This window comes from Geotrypetes seraphini, chromosome 8 (genome assembly GCF_902459505.1).
Source record: "Geotrypetes seraphini chromosome 8, aGeoSer1.1, whole genome shotgun sequence".
Taxonomy (NCBI): domain Eukaryota; kingdom Metazoa; phylum Chordata; class Amphibia; order Gymnophiona; family Dermophiidae; genus Geotrypetes; species Geotrypetes seraphini.
The window spans coordinates 78,487,050-78,515,029 of record NC_047091.1 but is presented as its reverse complement, the minus strand read 5'-3'; the positions used below and the strand labels follow the sequence as shown (position 1 = coordinate 78,515,029).

The following is a 27,980-nucleotide window of genomic DNA, read 5'->3' as shown; positions in this document are numbered from 1 at the left end:
AGTGTATAATATCCCAGTGCTCTTGAGCTGTGCAGAAGGTATCCACTCCAGCTTTTGAATCCCTCCTTCTTCACCAGAGGGCTCTGCTGCCCCCTTCCAGTTTTTTTCCTTCTACATGCTAACCGGAAGCAGTCTTTCTTATCTGCTCAGCTTATTTCTTTATTTATGTTGGTCTTTTTGCTTGATTTCAGTTCTAAGAGCTCCCCTAGTGGAGGGTACAGCTCTGCCTGCACGGAGAAGCAGACTACAGTCTGCAGCTGACAGGCTGATCCCTTGTGGTACCTGTTGGCCAGCCTGCAGAAGCCTTTTTGGAGTCTGGGGTCTATTCCCCTTGTGGCATTGCTTACGTACTGCATTGAAGGGATTGAGCGCATGCTGTTAGGTAATGGTAGGGGGCTCAGTGGGGTCTCACAGGGTGCAAGCTGCAATTTGCATCCCTCTTTTTGCATCCGTCGGTCTGCGGGGGTTGGAGGCTCAGTCAGATACCATTCAGATTGACAGTCTGAAGATTCAGTGATTTCTTTTCCCAGATCCAGCTACCTTTGGAGCTGAGGCAGGCTGTAACACATTGCCAGTACAGGCTGTTACAGCTTATAAGGAAAATCCGGGGGGGGAGGGGGAGGGAGGTGTCTGTAAATCTTATTTTTAAAGGTTTCTCCTTGTTCCTTTAGGCACCATCACCTCTAAAATTTCTAGCTTTTTCTTTTTATTTAAGCATTTTGGAGCTCTTTTGTGCGCCAAAACTCTGCTGTGGTAGCCATCATGGATTTCTGAATTTTTTAAAAGTTCTCTAGAAGCTTCAACTAATCACTTTGTTTTGCCTCAAAACTGGCAGGGATGGAGTCCTCTAGCTCTTTTAACCCTAACTCATGCTAGGTTTGCCCTAGATAGGTGCCTGAAGAGTGCTCTTGCGCCACATGCTGCACAGCACATGAAGGGAGACCAGAGCAGTTGGCTTAGCCTCCCCTTTGCTAAGGCTGAGGAATGGGCCTGAAGCCCGTTGGTTGTGGCTAAATTCCTTCTAGAGCCCTAGATTGGTGGGTGTCCTAAACGCAGGGATGTGGCGGCCTTAGAGCCCAAGAGATGTAAAGGAGACTCAGCAGTGATTAGTATGTTATTTTCTCCAGAATTTGTTAATTTGATGTGGAGATCCTTACAGGACAGCCGAACTTCCAAAGGGAAGTCTGGCAGCGCACCTGAAGGCGCACAAGGGGGCAGGGGCTCCCAGGGATCATATGCCTCTTTGGCTGAGGCTGGCCAGGATCTAGGGCTTTTCCAAGGGATATTCAGAGGATGAAGGGTCTCTTACCATGTCCTTACTGCCTCAGAGCGTGCCCTCCCTGTTAGGAAATGCAGGGTCACAGACAGGTGCGTGTGCATTAGATCTAATAATGTCCCTCAATCAAGGGGATGATCCATAGTCCTCCATATATGCAAACCCTTAGCTCTGTTAGATCTTATTGCTGATTCTCTGTGGAAATTAAATTTGGACTCCCAGCAGGTCCCCTCTGCTCCCTGCTCTGTTATGAGTGGAGTAGGAGCCCAGTCTTCTTTGTTTCCCTGGCATCTTGATATCAATGGAGCATTGGGATTATCCTGAAGAAACCCTTAAAGTAGCCAGGACAATGCCTCTGCTGTATCCACAGGATACAGGAGTGTCATCAGCTGTTCACTCAGCCCAAAGTGGATTCCTTGATAGTGCAGGTTACCAAATGCACGTCCCTGCCAAGTGAGGGAGGTGTGGTATAGAAGGATATGCAGGATTGCAGAGTAGATGTGATTCTCAAAAGACAGTTTGAGGCTTTGGCTTTGGGAATCAAAGTGGCCACAGCAGCTTCTTTTGTGATATGTGCCTTGTCATACCAGGGAGTCTTGAGCTGGCGAGTGGCAAGCCTTTGCCCCAGCTCTTATTGGCAGCCCGCAGAATGCTCTGGATCAGGCAATGGGCTGGTGATTCCACTTCTATGGCTACTCTCAGCAGACTTCCTTTCAAGGGACAAATGTTCAGTAAGTGACTGGATGATCTCATGATCAGTGTAGCAGATCACCGACCAAAATCTCTGCCTGACAGCAGACCCAGAACCTCCAGAGGCTCAGGGTATTTTATTTTTCGTGGCTTCAGGTATTTTCGGCAGGAGGAACTCAGGAGGAACTGCCTCTTAGAGATCCTTCCAAAGATCCAGGCAGAGGTTTTCAGGGCCCAGGCAAAGCCAAACCTCCAGTTCTCATCCTGCTTCAACCTTTAAAAAGACACAATGACGTCAGGTTGGGAGCAGTTCCCCTCAAGACAGGGGGATGGCTCTCAGACTATGTGGAGGCCTGGGCACAGATATCGTCAGATCGTTGGGTACTGGAAATCATTCAGAGCAGTTACAAGCTGGAATTTGCCTAACCCTTAATAGACTAGTTTGTGGACTCCCCAGTGGGGCAACAAGAAAAAGCTGGCAGGGTGGAAGCTACAGTAGAGAGGTTGTTGGATATTCAGGCAATAGAGCCTGTGCCACTCAAAAATTTGGGCTCAGATAGGTATTCCATATACTTCATCATGCCAAAGGAAGGCTCAGATGATCGGAGACTCATTCTGGATCTTACTCATGTCAATGCAGTGCTCAAAGTTCTGCACTTTTGTATGGAGACAGTTCGATTGGTCATAACAGCGGTTGCACCGGGGTAGTTCCTAGCCCCTCTGGATTTGACAGAGACCTATTTGCACATTCCCATATATCTGGACCACAGAAAGTTCCTGAGGTTTCATGTTCTGGAAAACCATTACCAGTTCTCAGCTCTTCCCTTTAAGCTAGTGACAGCATCTTGCATGTTCACCAAGGTGATGTTAATGGTGGTTGCCTACCTAGAAACATAGAAAGATGACGGCAGAAAAGGGCTATAGCCCATCAAGTCTGCCCACTAAGAAGCTGCTGCCCTAGGCAGTGGCCAGTCTTGCCTAATAATTGGGGCAACCCTTGCCCCACCCCCATTTTGGATACTTGGGGGGAGGGGGAGCGCCAACTCTTCCCTTACCTCAGGCAGCAGTTTACTTTGAGCCGCCCCTGCTAAGGACTGTTGCTTCAGTGACTGAGTTCAGTGAATTGTCAGGAGCAAATAAAGCCATGGGTATTTATAAATGAAGTTAATGGTATTGTAGCTGAATGGACACTGGTTCTGATTGAACTGGAAGTTCAAAGTTGCAGTTATAAACTGCTGGACCAAAGCAATAAAATAAAATGTAATGGCAAGGGCCAGCCTCCTGGCAAGTGCTGTACATTGGCATGTGAAGGATCTCCAGCTTGATCTCCATATCCCTGGCCTGGTTGAGGTTGGGGATGCTGGGAAAGGCAGCATTCATAGATACTGGAGAGAGGTAAGAGAGAGTCATAGCTAGCTCTAGCTTAAAAGTAACACCCAGTGGTCATATTCAGGGGCTTTGATTGCAGGGTTCTGTAAAGAGTCCTGGTGGATGACTCATAAAAAAGGCTATATTGTTATGATCAGACTAGGGAAGCATATTGGGAGGATATAAAACCAGAAGAAAAATCCATGGGCAGTTGTGAATGAATGCTTCTGGTGCCAGATCCCAGCACTAGCTTCAATTGTGCTGGACATATAAAGAAGTCAGAAAACTGCCAAAAATTAAATTCTAGTGTGACAGACACTCCATTCCTGAACCAGTGTGTATATCAGGGGTGTCGCCAGGTCCCTACATTTTCTCTCCACTGTGGCCCGCCCTAACAACTTCCTATTTCCGCTAGGGTGGGCTGCAGTGGAGAGAAGATGCAGGGACCAGTGGCAAGGAATCACTACTGCTGCTCGGCAATTTTTACAGAAAACTAAAGGTAGATGTGGCGGTGGTGGTGGATGGGGGAGTAGAATGGGAAAAGTGCCAATTATGGGGAGAAGGATGAAAGCCTTAGATGCCAGGAAGGGGAGCGGTAGAGAGGGCCAGCAGCAAGATGCCGCTTCCTCAAGCAAGATAGAGAGTGGGAGTGGGAGAAGGGAGAGACTCAGGTTAGGAAAGTAGAGAAAGATAGACTCAGGGATCGGTTAAGGGAGTGAGTGAGAGATGTCAGATTTGAAAGATGGATGGGGAGGACAGAGGGGCTAGAAGGGGAACAGGGAGAGATGGCTGAGGGGGTAGAACGGGCATAGGGAGAATTGTTGTGAGGAGCTTCATTAACATTCTTTTTCTCCTCCTTCCATCCTTCTGGGCTGTCATCCACTTTCTCAGTTGTCTCTCTAGAAGTGAGATGGTAGGAGCCTGTCTTTTCTGCTCATGTTTTCTTTTTCAATTAAATTTGGTCTTTTAGCTAACCATTTGCGAGGCTTTTTGATGCTGCAAAGGATCCTATTCTTGGGACAGCTCTGGCTGTGGGAGAGTGCAGACTCTGAGGTTGAGAGTCTTCTTCCAGGGGCAGACTGCTTTGCAGTGCACCCACTTGGACAGCCTTCACTAACAGTTTGGGGTCTCAGACTCACCACAGGTTCACCCACAGTGGGCTGGATCAGGGCCGGCTGCTTTCCTCCCTCTATTTGTGTGCACAAGGTCTGGAGGGGGGTTGAGGTCTCCGGCCAGTTATTTGCGCCTAAGAGGCAGTTCAGAGACACAAGCAATCTGGATTCCAGGCTTGTTAAGGCAGAAGTTCTCCCTATAAGCTGTTTGCAGCTTACACACTTGCAGCTTTTAGCATACAGCATGGCACAGTGAGTACAGGCTGACATCTTGGCAAACAAAATGGGGGGTGTCTTTAAAATTTATTTTTGGGGGGGTTCTGGGGTTAGAGTTAGATTCCCCCTACCTCTAATCTTAAAATCACTAATTTTTAGTCTCCAGGGTAGCTCCTCCTGGCCATTTTTGATTTATTAATTTGAAGATAAAAGCCTCTATCTGCCTCAAAACATCTTGATTTTGCTTAGAAACAGATGTAGTCCCGGTGGTGCCCACAGATGGATGTGCTTCACCACAGCTGCCTTGGACAGTGGAAGCTCGTCACAGTCCCCAGGAATTGGTTATTGGATAGAAAACAGAAGGTAAGGTTAAATGGTCATTTTCCTCAGTGGAGGAGAGTAAACAGTGGAGTGCTGCAAGGGTCTGTACTGGGACCAGTGTTATTTAACTTATTTATAAATGATCTGGAAATTGGAACGATGAGTGAGGTGATTAAATTTGCAGATGATACTAAACTGTTCAAAGTTATTAAAACGCATGCGGATTATGAAAAATTGCAGGCGGACCTTAGGTATTTGGAAGACTGGACGTCCAAATGTCAGATGAAATTTAATGTGGACAAATGCAAAGTGATGCACATTGGGAAGAATAACATGAATTACAGTTACCGGATGCTAGGGTACACCTTGGGGATTAGCGGCCAAGAAAAGGATCTGGGTGTCATCGTAGACATTACGATGAAATCTTCTGCCCAATGTGTGGCGGCAGCCAAAAAAGCAAATAGGATGCTAGGAATTATTTTAAAAAAGGGATGGTTAACGAGACTAAGAATGTTATAATGCCCCTGTATCGCTCCATGGTGCGACCTCATCTTGAGTATTGCGTTCAATTCTGGTCTCCTTATCTCAAGAAAGATATAGTGGCACTAGAAAAGGTTCAAAGAAGAGAGACCAAGATGGTAAAGGGGATGGAATTCCTCTCGCATGAGGAAAGACTAAAACGGTTAGGGCTCTTCAGCTTGGAAAAGAGACGGCTGAGGGGAGATATGATTGAACATAAGAACATAAGAACTGCCATCTCCGGATCAGACCTTCGGTTCATCAAGTCCGGCGATCCGCACACGCGGAGGCCCTGCCAGGTGTACACCTGGCGTAATTTATAGTCCACCATATCTTTATATGCCTCTCTTAAGGAGATATGCATCTAGTTTGCTCTTGAAGCCTAGGACGGTCGATTCCGCAATAATCTCCTCTGGGAGGGCATTCCAGGTGCCAACCACTCTCTGAGTGAAGCAGAACTTCCTGACATTAGACCTGAACCTGTCCCCCCTTAGCTTCATTACATGTCCTCTAGTCCGTGTCAAATTGGACAATGTAAATAATCTTCTCTGCTCTATTTTGTCGATTCCTTTCAGTATTTTGAAGGTCTCGATCATATCCCCACGCAGTCTCCTTTTCTCAAGGGAGAACAAGCCTAGTGTTATAAGTCTATCCTCGTATTCCAGTTTCTCCATACCCTTCACCAGTTATGTTGCTCGTCTCTGCACCCTCTCCAGCAGTTTTATATCCTTCTTTAGGTAGGGAGACCAATGTTGGACGCAGTATTCCAAGTGTGGTCTGACCATTGCCCTATAAAGCGGCATTATAACTTTCTCCGATCTACTCGAGATTCCTTTCTTTATCATGCCCAACATTCTATTTGCCTTCTTTGCCGCTGCCGCGCATTGTGCCGACGGCTTCAGGGTCCTATCTATCAGTACACCCAGGTCCTTTTCTTGTTCACTCTTCCCCAGAGTTGCACCTGACATTGTATACTCGTATTCCTTATTCTTATTGCCTAAATGCATTACCTTGCATTTCTCCACATTGAACTTCATCTGCCATTTCTCCGCCCATGTTTCTAACCAACACAAGTCGCTCTGGAGTTCCTCTCTATCCTCCTGCGATCTGATTGCCCGGCATAGTTTTGTATCGTCTGCAAACTTGATGATCTCACTGGATGTTCCATCCTCCAGGTCATTGATATAAATATTAAAAAGGATCGGCCCAAGTACCGAGCCCTGGGGTACACCACTAGTCACTTTCTCCCAGTCGGAGAACTTCCCATTTATGCCCACTCTCTGCTTTCGGTTTTCCAGGCGTTTGCCTATCCATCTTTGTATATCTCCCTCTATGCCATGGCTTTGTAGTTTCCTGAGAAGTCTTTCGTGTGGAACTTTGTCGAACGCTTTCTGGAAGTCCAAGTATATTATGTCCACCGGCTTCCCACTATCAATTTGCTCGTTCACGGTCTCAAAAAATTGGAGTAAATTCGTCAAACATGATTTCCCTTTCCTGAATCCATGTTGACTGGGTTTCATCAAGTCGTGTGCGTCCAAGTGCCGGACTATGCTATCCTTGATCAGTGCTTCAACCATCTTGCCGGGGACAGACGTAAGACTCACAGGCCTATAGTTGCCTGGTTCCCCTCTCGATCCTTTTTTGAAAATTGGCGTGACGTTCGCTATCCTCCAGTCGTCCGGTATCTGTCCAGTTCTGATTGTCAGGTTTGCAAGTTTTTGCAATAACTCTCCGATTTCAACCTTCAATTCCTTTAAGACTCTCGGGTGAATTCCATCCGGTCCAGGGGATTTGTCACTTTTAAGTTTGTCGATCTGATAGTATATCTGGTCTAAGTCCACTTCAACTGTGGTGAGGCTGTCTTCTATTACTCCTGCAAATACTTTCTCCGCTTCAGGTATTGTTGAGGTGTCCTCCTTCGTAAAGACGGACGCAAAGAAGGAATTTAGTTTGTCTGCGATTTGTTTATCTTCCTTGATGTACCCTTTTCTTCCCTGGTCGTCCAGGGGTCCCACTGCCTCTTTTGCAGGTTTTTTTCCCTTTCACGTATCTAAAGAAGGGCTTGAAGTTTTTGGCCTCCTGGGCTATTTTTTCCTCATATTCCTGTTTGGCATCCCTCACCGCCTTGTGACATTTCTTCTGATCATCTTTATGTTTGTTCCAGGCTTCGGTTGTCTTTATGCATTTCCATTTTTTGAAAGAGTCCTTCTTTTCTTTTATGGCTTCCTTCACCTGTATGGTAAGCCATGCCGGTTCTCTTTTGCTCTTTGTTCTCCGATCTTTGGAAATCCTCGGAATGTAGAGATCTTGTGCTTCTGTGATAGTATTTTTCAGTAGGGACCATGCCTGATCTACCGTTTCAAGTTTGTCCACCATCTTCTCGAGTCGTTTTTCTACCATGGCTCTCATGCGATCGTATTTACCCTTTTTAAAGTTTAAGGTGGTGGTTAAGGTTTTGGCATGTTTCCCTTTCTCGATGTCAAGTTTAAAGTTGATTACATTGTGATCACTCGTTCCCAGTGGAACCATGACTTCCACTTCTGTTATCGGTCCCGTGAGGCCATTTAGGACCAAGTCCAAGGTGGCGTTGCCTCTTGTCAGCTCTTTTACCATTTGTTCCAGGAAGCAATCCCCTAGCACCTCCAGGAACTTGGCCTCCTTGCCGCAGTTGGAAGTTGCTAGTTTCCAGTCTATCCCTGGGAAATTGAAGTCTCCCAATATAATTACATTGCCTGTCTTTCATTCTTGTTTGATTTCCTCCATCATTTCTGAGTCAGTTTCCTCCGCCTGTCCTGGGGGACGATAGTAAAGGCCAATTTTCGTATCTGCGCCATATTGACCAGGAATTTTGATCCAGAGTGACTCAAGCTTCTCTTTCATTTCTGTTGTAACCATTTCAACAGAATCTATTCCCTCCTTAACATATAGAGCAATACCTCCGCCTTTCTGCCCTACTCGATCTCTTCTATACAGTTTGTATCCCTGTAGTACTGTGTCCCATTTGTTTTCTTCATTCCACCATGTTTCTGTTATGCCAATGATATCCAATATGTCATGTCTTGCTATTGTCTCTAGTTCCCCCATTTTGTTACCTAGACTTCTAGCATTCGTATACATACATCTAAGTTCCCTTCGTGTTACCTTTTTGGACCTTCTACTCTTGGCCGTCCCTATAGTTTCAATTACGGTATCCTTTACTGCTCCTGTGTTATCACCCTTGTTTGCTGTGTGGTCGTCCCCTCCTGTGTCTGAGTTGTCCCTTCCTGCTTTTTCTCCCTTATTGGCTGTGAGGTTGTCTTCTCTTGTGTAGGAGTAGTAGTCCTTGGCTTCTTCGTCGGGGCATCCTGCTATCCGTGCCATCGACCGGTGGTCGACTGTCGGCTTTCCCCTATCTTTCAGTTTAAAGCCTTCTCGATTGCCTTCTTCATGTTGCCTGCCAAAACTCTTGCTCCTTCCTTGTTGAGGTGTAGTCCGTCCCTTCTGTAGTACTTGCTTTTTCCCCAGAACGCCGTCCAGTTGCGCACGAAGTCGAAGCCTTCTTCTTCGCACCATCGTCTCATCCAGGCGTTGATTACTTGCAATTCCCCTTGTCTCTTTCCATCCGCTCTTGGAACTGGGAGGATCTCAGAGAAGGCCACCTTCACCTCCCTGATCTTCAGTTGTCTTCCGAGTGAGCGGAGCTGGCCCTTCAGCTCTTCCCTGTCATACTTCCGCCCGCTCACATCATTTGTTCCCACGTGGATAAGCACAGCGGTGTCCTCTCCCCCTGCGCCATCTATGATCCTGGAGATCCTGTTGGTCACATCCTTCACTCTTGCTCCAGGCAGACAGGTGACGACTCTGTCCTCTCTTCCTCCTGCGGTGTGGCTGTCCACATGTCGTATAATGGAGTCGCCTACGATGATCCCCATCTTCTTTATTCAGGAGTTCCTTGGGGGGCGTAGGTCCACGTCCTTGGAGTAGGGCCAGTCTTCTTCCTCCAATGATACTCTTGAAATTGTTTCCTGTTCTTTGGGTGGGGGGATGTCTTCCTGTGCTCTCACTATTCCTCCTGGTGTGCGGTTGTCTCCTACCTCGTCTTCGGTTTCTTCTGTGTTTGCATGGGTGTCTTCTCTCCTCACATGGGTTTCCTGAGTACAGTTTTCCAGCCCTGGGATCTCTACGTGGTGCTGATGAGCTTCCTCTATGAACATTTCTAGTTCCTTGACCTCGTCATTTGGGCTGTACTCCACTAGAATCTTCTCCTGTGCTAGGATTCTGTCTTCGAGTTCAATCACTGTTCCTTCCAATAGTCTTACCTGACGTTTCAAGCTATCCATCTCCATGCATCGATTGCAAATGTATGCCTGGATCCCTGAAGGGAGGTAGTCATACATATTGCAGCCGATACAGAAGACCGGAAAGCTCACCTTCTGACTTCCTTGGGCTTCCATTTCTTGCTTCCCTCGTGTGTGCTTGTGTCCCTTGCCTGCTGCTTCCTTATGTTGCTTGCCTTGCTGTCTCTTTTGTGTGTGCTGTCTCCGCTCTACCTCACCTTGATTGTATGTGTGGGTTTGTTCCCTTGGCGTCTGTCTCTTCCTTACCTTCTGTGTTTGTCGCTTCCTTACAAAATCCTGAGTGGAGTAGAACGGGTACAAGTAGATCGATTGATGAAGTTACTGAGAAATATTTTTAAAACCAATTGGAGGAAATTTTTTTTCACTCAGAGAATAGTTAAGCTCTGGAACACATTGCCAGAGGATGTGGTAAGAGTGGATAGCGTAGCTTGTTTTAAGAAAGAGTTGGACAAGTTCCTGGAAGAAAAGTCCATAGTCTGTTATTGAGAAAGACACAGGGGAAGCCACTGCTTGCCCTGTATCGGTAGCATGGAATATTGCTAACCTTGGATTTTGGCCAAGTACTAGTGACCTGGATTGGCCACCATGAGAACGGGCTACTGGGCTTGATGGACCATTTGTCTGACCCAGTATGGATATTCTTATGTTCTTATTCCTTGGATTAATGCCAGGCTTGTGGTGATTGGATATCTAAGGATCGTCCATGTTTCACATGCCACGTAGTATGTTGGGGGGGGGGGGGAGTGGCGGGAGCACTGGCTTAGCCTCCTTTGGTCCCTTGGGAGGTGATAGTGCCCAGTTGGACAGTGGAAGCTTATCACAGTCCCAGGATTCCTTAGATTAATGCCAGGTTTGTGGTGAATGGACATCTAAGGATTGCCTGTGTTTCACATGCCGTGCAGTATGTGGGAAATCACTCCGTGGACCTATTCAAAGTATTATATGGATGATATAACAGAGTTCACAGGCTTGCTCAGAATCATGGAGGGGAAAACTGGGGCAAACCCCAGAGGAAAAACCACCTCACAGCCCAATCATCGCATGGACAAGTAAACCAGAGGTTATATCAATTCATATATGTTTTTACGTTGTGAAAAAACTACGGTTTACTATAGCTTATAGTCAAAGAACTTAGGCAAACTTAGCTTGCAGCTTGCGAGTTCCGACATGCATGTTTTGGTCCTGCCTCAGGGAACACACAGGAAAAATCTTAAGAGAAACACTCATGCGATGGGAGATTCCAACAGAGGACTGTTGTCTCAAAGCTGTTAAACTGCGCGTTGTGCGCTTCTCTATGTGAGACAACAGTCCTCTGTCGGAATCTCCCATCACATGAGTGTTTCTCTTAAGATTTTTCCTGTGTGTTCCCTGAGGCAGGACCAAAACATGCATGTCGGAACTCGCAAGCTGCAAGCTAAGTTTGCCTAAGTTCTTTGACTATAAGCTATAGTAAACCGTAGTTTTTTCACAACGTAAAAACATATATGAATTGATATAACCTCTGGTTTACTTGTCCATGCGATGATTGGGCTGTGAGGTGGTTTTTCCTCTGGGGTTCGCCTCAGTTTTCCCCTCCATGATTCTGAGCAAGCCTGTGAACTCTGTTATATCATCCATATAATACTTTGAATAGGTCCACGGAGTGATTTTCCTTCAGTTCAACACTTGCATTTTATCACTCCTGTTACATTGTTTGTAACTGGTCCCCTTTCCCATATTTGACTTGAGTGTGCAGTATGTGGGGGCAGGGAGGGAGTGGCAGGAGCATTGGCTTAGCCTCCTTTGGTCCCTTGGGGGCTGTTAGCGTCCAGTTGGTCTGAGGACCAAGAAAAAATTCCAGATTTGAACCAGGGAGCAGCGCAAGTGCATCCCCAGCAAAGCACAGCTGTGACGTGGCCGTAAAACCCCAGAAAAGAGCTTGTGAGCATCCACAGAGGCCATTTGGACATTCTTGTCAATATGATGTTTGAAGCTTACATGATTAACAAGGGCTGCATGGATCCCTCGGGGATCACGGCTGTGCTGGCACCAGGGGATCTCCCCCATGAGCACAATTCCCGAGCAACAGTGCCATGCGCAAGATCCTAGTCTGAGGAAAACTTGGATTAAATGGACTCTTTTCAGTGCCTTTACTCTCTTAGTCAAGGTGCTCTATAGTAGCTGCTACTTCATCTCTAGGGAGGCCGAATCCAGATCTGGTAGAGGCCCCTGATCTCGGGGAGGGCCCGACTGTATGGAGGCTATTTAAGCCTTCAGCGCTTTTGGAGGTGATCACAATCCACAGTCCTTTGCTACACAGTGCTTGCTTATAAGCAGCACAAAGGTACAGACTTCCTGTTTTCCCCTCTCATCAAGACATTACCAAAATGCTCACAGACCACTGGGAGGTCCCAGAGGAGCCTCTTTGGGTGGCCAAAGCCATGGCAAAGCTCTGTCCAATGGATGTGGACTTTAACCAGCTCTTTGTTCCTCCAAAAGTGGATTCAAGTTTCAAGTTTATTAAAAATTTGATAAAACGCTAATCATAAATTCTAAGCGTTTTACAAAAGAAAATTTAAAAAGGGGTCCAGTTAACAAACTATTAATGACATAATATTACTTACGAGAATAATGGGGAGAAATACAATTTGAAACAATGAGAGAACAATTAAGGATAATAACATAGGGAAAGGGAAAAAATAAATTTTTATATAGAAAATGAATTTTTATATTGAAAATGAGCTAGAAAATCCCATAGACCAATTCACTGGTGGCACAGGTTACAAAGCGTACCTCCCTTCCCATTGAAGGCAGCATGGTATTAAAGGATGCCCAGGATAGCAGGCTGGATTTTGTTTATAAGAAGCTCTTTGAGGCCGTGACCTCAGGTTTGAAAGCAGATGCATCATCGTCTTTTGTTACCCGGGCTTGTCATTCCAAGTTATGCCACAGTCTAGAGCAGGGGTACCCACACTTTTTTGGCTTGCGAGCACATTTAAAATGACCAAGTCAAAATGATCTACCAACAATAAAATTTAAAAAAGCACAAAGCACACTGTACGCAGAGAAAATGTTAATTTACATTCAAGGTTTTTTTTCAAAGAGGTCAAGGCAGATGATTTTAAAATATGCAATGTTACCTCAGTAACAACTATACAAAAATAGACAAATATACCTCCTCCCCTTTTACTAAACCGTGATAGTGGTTTTTAGAGAGAGCAGCGCTGAATGTCCCATGCTGCTCCCGACGATCATAGGCTCCTTACGCTAAAAACTGCTATTGCGGTTAGTAAAAGGGGGCCATAATGCAAAATATGGACAGCAGATATAAATTCTCAAAATGGACACATTTTGATCACTAAATTGAAAATAAAATAATTTTTCCTACCTTTGTTGTCTGGTGATTTCATGAGTCTCTGGTTGCACTTCCTTCTGACTGTACATCCAATATGTCTTCCCTTCTTTCTGCCTCCTGCAAGCTTCCTCTCCTCCAGATCTCATTCCATTACCCAACCAACATCTCTCTCCCTCCATGAGTCCACCCTAAACTCAGGGAACTGCTTTGATACGTCCCACACGTTCAGGAATGGAGTGTTTGTCACACTAGAAGGAAAGATTAGGTTTTTACCTTGGTAATCTTCTGTCTAATATATAGATACTCCATTCCTGAAGCCCCACCTCAGATGTTCATTTGCCCGCTTACTGCCTCAAAGGTGCTGGGGAATCCAGCCATCTTGTTTTTGCTTTGTCCAGCTTTGACAAGGATAGAGGATGCAACTGCCGCATTGAAGAAGCTAGGAGGTTTCTATAAAATCTCCTACTCTCTTAGTGCAGGTTGCACTCAAGTCGATGATTTGTTTGTTTTTCACCTTGTTTTGTATTACAAATTGTTAAATTTTGTTTATCTGTTATATGTTTAATTATATGAGCAGATCAGACATGCTTCTTAGGGAGTAACCCATACTCCTTCCTATTCCATTTCCTCTCCAAAACTGACCATCTGTTTTGTTATGAACTGAGGAACTGGAGGACAGCCCATAAGGATAGGAAGCAGAGCAAAAGAATGCTAATGAAGCTCCCTACAAGAATTCATGCAATAAGGGATTGACTACCCGCAGGTTCAGGAATGGAGTGCCTTTCTATTAGAAAGAAGATTCTTGAGGAAAGAACCTAATATTTCCTTGCACAGCTGCCTAGAGGCTCTTTGCATCAGATCCAAACTCAAATTCAAGCATTAAGGAATCAAGAAGCCTCTTGTCTCCCTCCTCCTTTTGCCCTAGACCAAGTGACAAAACATATCTGAAGAAAAGATTTGTATTTCAAGATGAACAGCTCTTCTGAAAGGTGATTTCTGTCAACAGGCAGAGTTTAGACTTTGGATTTTACTTTGTTTCTTCATCTTAAATGTGCGTTGTAAAAATGCAAATATAACTCTGGTTTAGCTTATTTTAAAGCCAGACCATCACAGCACCTGCAAAAGAAGTGTTACTGCTGCTGGCTATACTTGAGCCAATATTAGGCTTCTGCCACCAAAAGATAACTGAATGACTTACCCATGGCTCTATCATCCATTTAAATTGGACCACTTGGTCCTCAGCTTAAATGGACAACTTATCTGGTGTTAGAACTGCTATTTTTGCAGTCCCAGTTATTTCAATAAATGAATAAAGCTATTTATACATGAATACATTTTAGTCAGATAAGGTTTCCATCCAGAATGTATGTACATTTAAAATTAATTTGGATTTAGCTCATGCTTTTTTGGAGGTCACTCAAATTGAGTTATATTCAAATACAATAGATATCTCTCATTCTTTAGACTAGGGATTCATGTACTAATCTATTCAACACACGTTGAATAGCCCCATTGACCACAATGGGATCTGTGTTAAGGTTTTATAATTTGATATACTGCTCTTCATTCAAAGAATATGTGTCACAATAGATTCAAAACAATCAAACAAAAACATACATCTGATGCTAAAACAAGAGAAAACACAAATAAAAACATGTATTTAAAACTAAAACAAACATAAAACACCACAACAATGGAGTGACAAAAAATGATATAAAAGGAAAAACCACCTAAGGAACTAATTCAAAATTAAAACCTACTGATACAAAAAAGAGACATAAGAACAAGACATGGAGAAGACAATCTGCCACACTAGTTGCTACATCATAGAACCTAACCTGCTTCCTAAGAAAACCTGATAAAATTTTAAGGTGACTAAGGGCTCCTTTTACTAAGGTGCGCTAGAGTTTTTAGGAAATTACCATGTGCTACGCTTCTAGAACTAACGCCAACTCAATGCTGGCGTTAAGGTCTAGTGTGCGCTATTCCGCGCGTTAAAGCCCTAACGCACCTTTGTAAAAGGAGCCCTAAGTTTTTGTTTGATTCCCCTCTTAGTTATGGTTGTAACTTATTCCATAAACAAAGGAGCTAGATATACAGTATACCGTAAATGTGGTAAATCTAGTAGTTGTCAAACTCATATCATTTATAAAGGACAAATGCAATAGCCAAAAATGAGATGATGTAATATTTGGAAGCAATAAACAAGCCAGATAATGTGGCAGGGCAATATAAAGAGCCCTATTTGCAAGAAGAATGTTAAATTGAAATCTAGAAAAAATTAGAAGCCGATGTTGTGTATAAAGTAAGGGAGTGATAAGATGATTTTTACCTTCATTAGATAATCTTACAGCTGTATTTTGAATTGTCTGGAGTCTTTTCATAGTAAATGCAATGATTCCAGCCAAAAGAGAATTACAGTAGGCAAGGCAACTGGCTATCAAAGAATGTATCAAAATTTGTCAATCTGCCTCATCATAAATTTCACAACTACAATACATCTAAGATGATAAAAAGAACAACTAAAGATGTGATATACTCCTTAAACATAGGATGCAAGTCTAATATGACTCCCAGCACTAGAAGTGAGTTTCTATAAGTAAGTGTAACATTTTGGATTATAGGAGCAGGAATAGACTACATAGTACTTCAGCAAACAAAATAGCTTTGATTTTTTTTTGGGGGGGGATTTAATTTTAGCCAGTGATCTTTGAGACAACAAGCCACTGACTCCAGGAAGCATTCAGAGGACTGATGTCTGACGAAAAAGGCTCCACCGAAATCAATCTGAATACCCGCTTAAGAATACACATAGGGCTCCTTTTATGAAGCTGAGTTAGCGGTTTTAGCGCATGCAGCTTTTTAGTGTGCGCTAAATCCGCGCTACGTGGCTAGAACTAACGCCAGCTCAATGCTGGTGTTAGCGTCTAGCGTGGCCGCCAGTTTAGCCATGCTATTACGCGCGTTAAACCGCTAATGTGGCTTTGTAAAAGGAGCCCATAGACACCAAAACTCTGAATGTTGATTTTGATGTGGAATATTTCAATTCTGCCAACTCCCTTAATATGTTCAAAGCAACTAACAAAGATTATTGGTAAAATAAAGTAGAGAGATTACATTAGAATTTTTTGAAATAAATAATATTTCAGGTTCTTTCTAAACATGTAATAAGTCTGAGTAGCCTTCAGATTTTCAGGTAATGATTTCCAAAGTTGTACAGCTTTATTGGAGAAGGCACCCTCTAATATTTTCCTGTAATGGGTTCCTGGAAAAGGTAGAAAAAAGTGATTTCTTTTTCTCAGGGAACAACAGCAAAAAGGAAGAGAGAAGACCCAGTAATGGTTCTGGGATTGTATCATCAAAAACTTTTAAAAAATGATCAGGTCAATTTAAAGAAAACACATGCCTAAATAGGTAGTCAATGTAGCTTTATCAGAGAGGTGGTAACATGATTGAATTTTGATTGTTGAAAAATAAGTTTGGCAGCCATATTTTGAAGGATCTGTAATCTAGAAAGATTATTTGGAAAGAGAACAATATAGACGGTTACAATAGTCAAGCTTAGACAGGACAAATGTCCTAAGACTGCATAATGATTGTCAGAGGACAAGAGATGGATTCTACACAATTGCCACAGTTTTAAAAATACCAATCAAACTAGTGAATTGACCTGAAGTTCAAAAGACAAGTTGGTATCAAGAAAAATCCCTAAAATTTGTGAAGAATTATCCACCTTAAGAACTATGCAGGTCATTTTCAAAGATTTCTATGGTACCTTGTGTGTCCAAGTGCTTTGAAAATGTGCCTCTGATATGTAGTTCCGGTAAATTATGTTGAAGCCAAAAAACCTTTGTTTTATTTTTGTTTAGTTAAACCTGTGTAAACTACTGTACTGATCAACAAAATTTATACACTGTAATAATCTAGATGTAGAGCCCCAGTCATTTTCAGTCAGAACCCAAAAGAACATGTCATCTGCATAGGACCAGAATTTTGCTCCACAGTGGAAAATGCAGCTTCAAATAATGACACACATAGATTAAAAAAGACAGGGGAAAGTGGGGAGCCTTGGGGAAATGCAGGGTGAAACCCAGGATTTAGATAGCATATCCTTCATTTTAACTTTATAAAATCTGTTGGATAAGAACTCTTTAAACCAGTACAGTACCTTGCCTGAGATGCCAAAAAAAGACAATTTGTATAATAAGATGTCGTGGTTCACAGAATCAAAAGCTACAGTAAGATTGAATTATAGCAGAATCAGGGGTTTTCCTTATGATAATATTTTGGTGTCAGTGACGAGTGATGATAACACTGTGTCAGTGCTATGAAAGGCTCTGAAACCAAATTGGCAGGAACTAAGACAGTTGTGATTATCTAGATAATCAGATAATAATTTAGCAAAAATAGCCTAAAATTGGCTGGTTGGTTAGATTCCAATATTGTTTTCTTTAGAATCAAATTCAGAATGATGCCACTTAATACAGAAGAAAAATTACCAGCCTTCAAAAGAATGTTCTGAAAAGTAACAGGCCAATCTGTTCTTTGCGATGGTGAAAATTTTAATAAATAAGAGGGACAACTCTCCAATGGGCAAGATGACAAAGAGCTTGCAGGCAGTGAATGCGGATAAAAAAGGGGGACAAAAAAAAAAAAAGGTGAGTAAATTGAATCTTGCAGAACTCCACAAGGTAAAGAAATTTGCGAGTTCCAATCGATTTGAAAAGCTCATTCTGACAAGAAAGAGACAAACCATTCTGGAATGGTATCAGCTATTCAGTCTCAATAGTAAGGACTGATGGTTGTTTAAATCTTCAAAGCTTTAGCATATTCTAAGCCCAGATTGACAAGGGAGAGTCACATTTGTCTTATTTAAAAACATTGTAAACTGATGAGCGACAACCTTACAACCTTGGAAAGAAATAGCAGATTAGATGGATGATAGCTTGCTGGGTCCAACAAATCTAAACTATACTTTTTAAGAAGTGGCTGAGCCCTTATGTTTTTCCACTAAAATGGAAACTTGTCCAAAGAGAGGCTATTTATCAAACTAACAGAGAGAGAAAAAAAAAAGCCACAATCAGATCTTTTATAAATTGGGATGGAATGATGAGGTAGAAATTTTCATTAAAGGCAAAATATTTTATAGACACTAGTACATGAATTGAAAGAATGCCAAAAATGAGTGCAGCTTATGCCTGTGGTGGAAGAGCAAGAGGTGACTTAAAAACAAGTAATAGAAGCTCATGTTTTGTTTAAGTTGGGTTGCTTTTGCTATAAGGTTACGTATGATACCGCTCCGTTTTACATGGTTAATAGATTCTCTCTAGCATCGTATAAAAATAGTAGAAAATCTCATGCCCTGTTTACCTTTCCGTCAGTACAGGGCTGTAAGAGCAAGAAATTTGTGGACCATATGTTAGCATTCCAAGCAGCTTTATATGATAAGAGAATTTTGATTGTTATTGCTTGGAGCCTTGTCTTATAAACATTTCAGAACTCAACTTAAAACTTATCTCTTTTCAAAATAATTGGTCAAATAATTTCTTTTTGTCATTCTTAAATTGTCTTTAGTTTTTATAAACTTTTGTAAACCGCGTAGAACTTATGGTTACGCGGTTAAGAAGTACGATGTTATGTTATGTTGATGAAAGGTGGAATGAGCTAGTCACTGAGTCTATACTATTAATTAGGCCATGAGAAGTGACAGTTGTATATAAGTTAATTTCCATGGTTGCAGAGGTAGCAAGCAATTGCTGAATCAAAACAACTTTGTTGCCATTGATTAAGTGAAATTGTGGACATATTAGAGACAGATGTGCTTTGATTTGTATTATAGTGGACACAATATTAAAAAAATGTATAGAGTTATTTCTAGGTTAGTGAACTTTAAGTAATCCTAGACTTGGCTTGCTGGAATTCTTCCTTATAAAATAGAAGTTGAACTTATAAAAAGTTCTGCCAGTTCCTTTAGCCTGTGACTGTAATTTTGGACATGGCTGCTAACACTTCAGTGCTTCAGATACAAACTTAGATTATGAGCCCTCCAGGAGAGAAAATGCCCACTGTAACTGAATGTGCACTGTTTTAGTAGCTTTTGGGCTTGCAGGTAGTAAATACAATTTCTTAAAACCAGAAGATCATGACATCATAGTTGAGAATATGTAGGTTGAATTAATGCAGGTTAGTAAATCTAGCTCTTAGTTTGTACCTGAGGCAGTGTAGCATGAAATGACTTTCTCTCCATTACAAGCAGCATCAGCAGAAGTGAGATTTCAACCCTGGCTTTGCTGGTTCTCAGCCCCACTGTTCTAACAAATAGGTAGGTGGCTATTCCACTTTTTTTTATTTGTTGACAGATACAATTTTTTTTCAAAAAGGACTTATGCAGTTAGCATCCAATGCTAATCACTTAAATCCTGTTGAATATCAGTTTCACTGTATTTTTGTGGGTTTTTTTCATGTGCAACACATTTGCTATTGTATGATAGTGGGAACAATTCTTAAAAGCAAATAGTTTGTATGGAATTTAGCTAGCTGATTTCTCCTAAATTTAAAAATCAGATCTCTCAGAAAAAATGGCTGCCACATTCATATTTTTGCACATACACTGTACTATATAATGATAGTGTACAGATATCCTCACTAGTGCAAAAACACAAGTCTTTAGAAGGTGTAGATAGCGGCTGTGTTCTAGAATTCAGGATACATAGAGAAATTTCTCGTATATCTCTTGTCATAGCTTTCCCCTTCCATCACATGGGAAGATTTTGGCTGCTTAAAGTATTTGGGAGAACTTGTGGTGGTACAAACCCAACTAATCCCTTATCCACTCCCTTGAATTTCAAGGTGTTGGCGTAGAAGACTTGATAGCCAGTGATTAGGGACTCCATTCATAAATATTGGTTGTAAATGCTTGAAAATAGGAATTCTTGGTATCATTTTATTTTATTTTCTGAATTTTAAGTGGTCAAAAATACTTTCTAAAGTTTCCTTTTTCCAATATATGAAAAAGAAGAGGCAGATATAAATGAGAGTTAATTTTCCCCCTAGTTCACACTCTTGTGTTTTGTGGAAGTAATTGGTGTTGCATTTGGGATGGGGTGAGAACAAGTGTCTATTGCCTCTATCTGTGTCAGATTGATGGAGTGAATGCTCAGCTGATGCTCATATAGTTCTGCTCAAGCTTAGGGTTATGACAGACAGCAAGTGCTGCAGACAGATTTTTTAGACTATCTTAACTATGTAAATGCATCTGATTCTGGGATCAAATACAAGCAAATAGGAGTAGTATCTGGTAGTCGAGGACAAGAGTTAACTGTCCTTGTCCCAGAAAATGCACCACACATGAGAAGTGATAAGGGTTTTCAACAAAGGATAATGAGAAATCAACAAAAGTCTTTATTTTTTCCTATATATTTTTTATCATCTACAATATAATAATGAAATTGCTGTGGTACTATATCTCTGGCTGATGGATGCAATTCCTCAGCATGCTTGCTAAGGAAAATTGTGATGATAGAGTCAAGTTAATAATGATTTTTGAAGTACATGAGCTGAACAGTTGGTATGGGGCTTTGCTTTTTGCTCATTTTATTTTTCTTCTTCCTTAACTTAAAAAAACCACCTCAAATTGTTCACTTTGTCAACAAGGAAACAGTCTTGGGAAAAGGGAGGGTTTATTTATATCTTTCACATTTTTTCTATTATCATCCTCATTGTTTAATCTGGAATATTAATTACAAATGAAGTCTGATTGTTTTATGTTTTTTTTCACATTTTTCTTCTACTTTTAAAATTTTTTTCCTACAAAATATTTTCTCAAGTTCCTTATACTTGAAAAGAAGGGTTTTTTTTGTTTATTTTTATTCATTTAATTTTTTTAATGTTTTCTCATCAGTACAGTGATGAAACTGAAGATTGCACAGCAGGGGGCCAGTAGAATGTATTAGTGGGAGAGGAGGGGTTGGGTGCATTTCCATCATGTATAGGAATAATCCACATCTGGAATGCCAGCGTCTCTGTAGCCACGGTTAGTACCATAACCAATAGTATGGGTACCCTTATACAGGCTTGTTCCATTAGATGGAAATATTGTATGGATGACATATTCCTCTTTTGCTCTGTGAGGGTTTATAGGCAGCATCTGCAGCCCAGATCCCCTGATTTCTAGGATAGAGTTGTCCTTCTTGGTGCCTGACTCCATGTAGTCATCCTTCTTCCTGCTTCCTCGGCTGTAAGCCCTGTCTTGCGTCAGCAGCTGCCCTGTCCGGTGAACATACCAGCAGATTGAGGCAAGGACAAGGAATAAAAAGACCAATGATACAGCCCCTCCTATGATGCCTGCCAGTGGCAGGCCAGCCATTGGATCTATATTCTGTTCCCGGTTCAATGTAGTAGTGGGGCTGTAAGAATCTGCAGTTTCTGCTTTGGCACAGACAGGACTTTCATCTGCCATATAAGCGTTGCCTGTGTCCATAGTGATCATGCAGATAATGTAAGTGGACCTGGGCTCCAGGGCTGTAAGAAGGTACTCTGTTTTATCCCCTTGGACCAGGGTCTCTGTGATAGATCCCACTGCAGGACTGTGGCCCAACCTAAGCCAGCTGAGCCTGAAGGATGCAGCAGGTAGTGCTGTCTTCCAGGTGATTCGTATACTGTCTGCTGTCAAGGGTTTGACACTAATGACTAAAGGTTTTGTCCCAGCAACTGTGGCAATGGGATAGTCAATATCAGGGAGCCTGATACCAGGTCTTCTGGACTTGAGTGTGAATAGTGAGCCTTGTGGAGTGGTCACTGGATGATTACTGGCAGTGGTTTTGGCCATGATCACATTGCTTTGAAGTCCTGTGTCAAAGCATTCATCCATCTCATTGGTGATATCCTTGATAGCCATCCCCCTAACCTTCTCTGGACCCTGGCACATCAAACCACGCACATTGACAACCGAAGCCCTGGCTTTTACCCAGTCCCTTAACCACATGAGATTGCAGCCACAGTACCAAGGATTGTTACGTAGCAGAAGCTGAGAGAGGCTTTCTAAGTCATCAAAAAGCCCTCTTGGCAAGCTGGTTAAATTATTGTTGGATAGGTCCAGTCGCTGGAGCTGTCTCATTTTGGACAATGTGTTGTAAGGAATATGACTAATGGCATTGTCTTGCAGATAAAGCTTTTGTAGGTGGCTGTTAGGTAGATTAAGTGGTGGAGCAGCTAAGGAGTTACGAACCAGGGAGAGCTCAGTGAGGTTCTGGAGCCTGCTGAAGGTATCGTCTGCTATCCTTTGGTTGGCTAGCAAATTACCATCCAGAACCAGGCGCCGTAAGCTGTTCAACCCCTTGAAGGCATGCAGTGGGATAGTGGAGATACGGTTATCATCCAGCCTCAGCTCCTCCAAGGTCCTGGGAAGCCCATTGGGGATACTGCTCAGGTGGTTTCTAGAAAGGAAAAGCAACTTCAATTGCTTGCTGTCCACAAAGGCATCATCCTCGATGCTGACAGTGGACACAGAGTTGTCATCCAGATGGAGCTTTTCCAGAAGAGGTATCCTGGCTAAGGCATCTCTAGCAACAGTCCTGACATTATTGTCCTGTAGATGAAGCTCTCTGAGAGAATGGGGCAGGTTGACAGGAAACTCATTCAGGTCATTTTCATACAAATAAATAACCTGGACATTGACCTTACTCTTCAGTTCCATGGGGATACCAGCATTTTTGATCTGGTTATTCTGCAAGTAGAGTGTTGTAGCATCATCAGGGATGTTGCCAGGAATGGAAGTAAGACCGCGGTCATTACAGTAAATGAAGCCATTATCACAGCGGCACACATTGGGACAGGTTGTGCTATCAATGACTTCAGTAAGGAAGGCAATCAGTCCATAGCAGAGGAAAAGCCAGTCCCGGAGGTCCATGGTGGCTGTTGTTATGACAACAGTGGCTGCTGTCATGGTGGTGGTCGTTGTGGTTGTTGTGGTGGTCATTGTTGTTACTGCCATGATTCAGTCCACAGTGTTCAAGGTCCCTTAGCTTATTTTCTTAAATCCTGCAGCAAGGTAAGAATCAGAAAAAAGAAAGTTAGAACTGTACTGTTTGATGTATACACAATATCTGATACTACACATAGCTAACATAAATGTGTACAGATAAACCAAATTTCAGAGTGCCTTACATTCTTAATGCTTCACACACGCATATATAGCCATCACTAGGGTGCATTCTAATGATGCATTTCTGTGCTTGCACAGTACCAGCATATAAAGAGACAGGAGAAGAAATAGCCTTCTTAAAAAAAAAAACCCAAAAATAATTACACTTGTATAGAAGTGATACACAAAGAGAACCAATCATTTGCTCAAAGTCACATAGGAGTCTGGTTCCTGATATTCAGTATAGAGCTGACACGGTAAAACGGGGAGACAAGACATTTTTAGATATATAAAGTGGCATTATGAGACTCAAAGGTGAAGGGGAGAAATATGTAGAAGCTGATAATGAAAAGGCTGAGTTGCTTAACAAAAATTTCTGTTCTGTGTTCACAGTTGAAGCACTGGGAGCGGGACCACACAAGACAAATGCAAATAGGGATGAAGTAGTGGTAGATCCTGATTGATTTTCAGAGGGTTGTGTTCGTCAGGAGCTAGCTAAATTAAAGACAGACAGTGTGATGGGGCCGAATAGTATACATTTGAGAGTGCGGAAGGAACTTTGGGAACTTAGGCTCCGCTGACTGACTTTTCAATGCTTCTCTAGAATTGGGAGTGGTACCAGAGGACTGGAGAAGGGCAGAGGTGGTCCCGCTACACAAAAGTGGAAGTAAGGAAGAAGTAGGGAATTACAGGCCTGTAAGTCTGACTTCTGTGGTATGCAAATTAATGAAATCACTCTTAAAACAGAGAATGGTGAAGATTCTGGAATCCGGTGGATTACAGGACCAGATTTACTAGAGGTAGGTCTTGTCAGACAAATCTGATTAATTTGTTTGACTGGTTGATTAGAGAATTGGATAGAGGGAGTGTGCTAGATGTGGTGTATTTAAAGTAGATTTTAGCAAAGCCTTTGACAATGTTCCAGTCAGACATCTAATAAATAAACTAAGTGCCCTCAGGATAGGTCTTAAAATGACTGGCTGGGTCAGGAACTAGTTGAGTGGAAGGAGACAGAGAGTAGTGGTCAATGGAGATCGCTCTGAGGAGAGAGATGTTACCAGTGGCCTCAAGGTTTGATTCTTGGGCCTGTTTTTTTAAAACATTTTTATAAACGATATTGCTGAAGGGCTGTCAGGTAAGATTTGCCTCTTTGCAGATGATACCAAAATCTACAATAGAATAGACACACCCGATGGTATGAATAACATGAAGAAAGACCTAGCAAAGCTTGAAGAATGGTCTGAAATTTGGCAGCTAAAATTTAGTGCTAAGAAATGCAATAAATTACCCCATACAACCCACCCTAAAACTGCTAGGAGTAACAATAGACATGCTGCACCATGCAACCGCAAATCAATAAAACAATACAGAAATCATTTGCAGCCATGAGAAACTTAAGACAAGTTCGAAAATTCTTTGAAAAAACACAATTCCAGCTCATAGTACAATCCCTAATACTAGGTCTACTAGACTATTGCAACATCATCTACCTCCCTTGCCCTGCAACAATAACAAAACAATTACAAACAATTCAGAACGCAGCACTGAAACTCATCTACTGATTGAGGAAACACGACCATATTACAAAGGCATATATCAACTCACACTGGCTTCCAATTCCAGCAAGAATACTATTTAAATTCTACTGTCTACTATTTAAATCTAAAATCGGAAACAGCTCAGCCTACCTGAACAATCGCCTCATCCAAACCACCTCAACCAGGCATAGGAAAACTCATACCCCATTCACCCCCCCCCCCCCAATCAAAGCAGTTAAACGAAAAAACTATATGATGGCCTCCTAGCTACTCAAGCAACAATACTAGACAAACAAATCTCCAATCTACAGATAACAACCCCAGACTACAAAACATTCAGAAAAGAAATAAAGACTATGGGGCTCATAATCGAAAGAGAAAAATGTCCAAAAACCGGTCTTAGTCGGCACTTGGACATACATTTCCCAAATACGTCCAAGTGCCGATACTAAAAACGGGTTTTGGATGTATTTCTAAATGACCTAGGCCTTCATAGTGCCGCTGAATGACCAAAGCTAAACGGGGCATTTCGGGAGGAGTGTCGAGGGTGGGAGTTGGGTGGGACGTGGGCCGGCTTAGACTTAGTCGTACAGCATGTATAACCGAAAGTTATACAGGCTGGGATCGACGGAACTTGGACGTTGTGACATAGGCCATTTAAAACATGGTCTTAAGTCACAAAAACCCACCTTAAGTCACAAAAACCCACCTAAAGTCACCAGATAAGCACTGCAAACACATAAAACAGACCTCCACACGCTACCGCAGTGATCACTGATCACCCCCACCCCCATAAAAATATTAATCACACCTTTACAATTCAGCCTCCAGACCATCACCTGGCATAGGAAATCCTAGTCGTCCAGCACAGAGGCAGCTTAAGTCGTCTTGGGGGTGGATTAGGGATCCATAGAGAGGAGGACTCATGCCCATAAGCCCCTGTAATCACTGCATTGATACTTAAACATGTGCACTCCCCTATACACCCCCAAAACCCTTTTGTACTGGCATATAAGTGGCTCCTGCAGCCATAAGGGCTATTGGGGTGGTAGATAAGTGGGTCTAGGGGATTCTGGAGGTGATTTGGGTGGCTCACCATGACCCATAAGGGAACTGTAGTGAGAAGAAGACATAGCACCCTTTTTGTGAAGTTCACAGCAGTGCCCTGTAAGGTATCCCACTATTTAGGTGGCATGTCTGGGTGTTCAGTCCATCACTGTGCAGACCCCTCCCACATCCAACAGGGCTTGTTCTAGGCATTTTGGACTTGGATGAAAAGTTGGACGGAAATGTGGTATATAGATGGACGCTTTAGCGACTTGGACGATCAGATCGGCAGGACGTATAATTAGACAATTTTCGAAACAAAAAAAATTTTGGATGTATTTTTCGAAAATGTGTCTTAAGCTGTTTTTTTACTTTTGATGACTTGCGAGTTGGATGCAAACGGACTTAGACGTCCCTTTCGATTATGTCCCTCCACACTTTTTTCAAGAAATCCCTGAAAAAGTCTTAACACCACAAGTCTCCCTCTGTCCTCCCACAATCATCTCGACCCCCCCTGAAACAACATGCTCTACTCTTATCTTCCCTGGAAATGACCAGATACTCTCCTTATCTCCCCTGAAAATTGAACAGATATCCTTTGGGAATTTCCCTGTCCATTTTTCATTAACACATTTGTAATCCACCTTGAACCACAAGGTAATGGCGGAATAGAAATCCCTAATGTAATGTAATGTAATTATTATAGATGTTATTTTGTAATCTACTATAGACATCGAATTGGTGGCATATAAATATTTTAAATAAATTGATAAGAGGATAGGCAAAATTATCAAGAAAACTAATCTTGATGGGCAGACTGGTCAGGTCAAGTTATACTGTATTTGTCATCATTTACTGTGTTTTACTATATACTGTAACTAGAGGGAGACAGGTAGAAAAATTAGGCAAGTCTCAAATGAAGAAGTACATTGTTCAATCAACAAAGACAGCTTTCTTGAGCTATATATAAGTGAACAAAGGAAGAGTAAAAGGGGAATAATAAAAATTAAAATAGAAGATGAGTTTAGTGAATAGAGCATGAGTAATGAATAAAGTATATGCTTTCTTCTCAGTAGAAGAAGCCAAAAGCAAAGGCATGCATAAATGTGAATGGAACACTATCATTTATTGAATATATAGAATTAAAAACCGCTGGTTCAATTGAAAGAAGATAAGGCTATGTGGGACCTGATGGAATAGTGAAGGAGCTAAAGGAAGTTTACCCCTTACAGCTCTGTTTAGCTTATCACTTGAAACAGGCCAGATTCTGAGAGATATTATGCAATACAAATACAAAACATCATTTGTATTCCACAATTTCCACTAAGTGGTTTAATGCAGATCACATAAAGATTAGCCAGGTAGCTCCCGGGATAATTCAATTCACAGTAAGCACATTAAAAGTCATTCTTCTAAAATAAATGTTAAAATAGAAAAGTTTTAAGTCTTCTTCTGAAGCTCATGTAATCTCCATCTAGCCTAATATTACGAACTGGCAGAGACTTCCAAAATTTTGTAGCCTGAAAAGAAACTAATGAAGAGTAAATGTGTTTATTTTTTATACTCACTGCAGAAGGGGAATGAATATTGAGTTTCATTACATGGAACTCTTTGAGATAGTAAGAAATACAATAAAGAGGACATATAAGACAAAGATAAACCATGAATTATTCTGAATATAACTGCACACAATTTGAACAGTGAATCAGCTTCAATTGATAACCAATATAAATTTTTAAAAAGAGGGTATACCCGATTCAATTTAGGAGCATGATATAATAATAAGGCTGATATGTTCTGTAGTTTGCATTCACTTTATCAATTTATCAGAACAGCCAGCCTAGATTATATAACGATATTCTAACTGAATGAGTATGAAGGTTTGTACAATGATTTTAAAATACTGTAATGAAATAAAAAATATTTTTTACCACCACAGAGTTGTTTCCAGAAACCTTTCATACACAGGAGATTGACTTGAATGTCAAAAAACAGTGTTGAATCTATAGTTACAGTACCTTCCAGAACTTTTAAGACAACTTCATTTGTGAGAACTATGCATTACCCCTTCTATAAAAAAA

The 27,980-nt window shown here is 42.0% G+C and overlaps 2 protein-coding genes across 5 annotated transcripts in view; one reads left to right on the top strand and one right to left on the bottom strand.

Moving 5' to 3' along the window:
* Positions 1-27,980, top strand: part of MACROD1 (mono-ADP ribosylhydrolase 1) — an 835,512-nt gene that overhangs the window by 122,116 nt on the left and 685,416 nt on the right. The window lies entirely within an intron of this gene.
* Positions 20,562-27,980, bottom strand: part of FLRT1 (fibronectin leucine rich transmembrane protein 1) — a 307,753-nt gene continuing 300,334 nt past the window's right edge. For all 3 annotated transcript variants that reach the window (XM_033956594.1, XM_033956595.1, XM_033956596.1), the window contains one exon: positions 20,562-23,211. In XM_033956594.1, the coding sequence (XP_033812485.1) occupies positions 21,155-23,164 (2,010 nt within the window). In that variant the 5' untranslated portion in view covers positions 23,165-23,211 and the 3' untranslated portion in view covers positions 20,562-21,154. The remainder of the gene's footprint in view (positions 23,212-27,980) is intronic.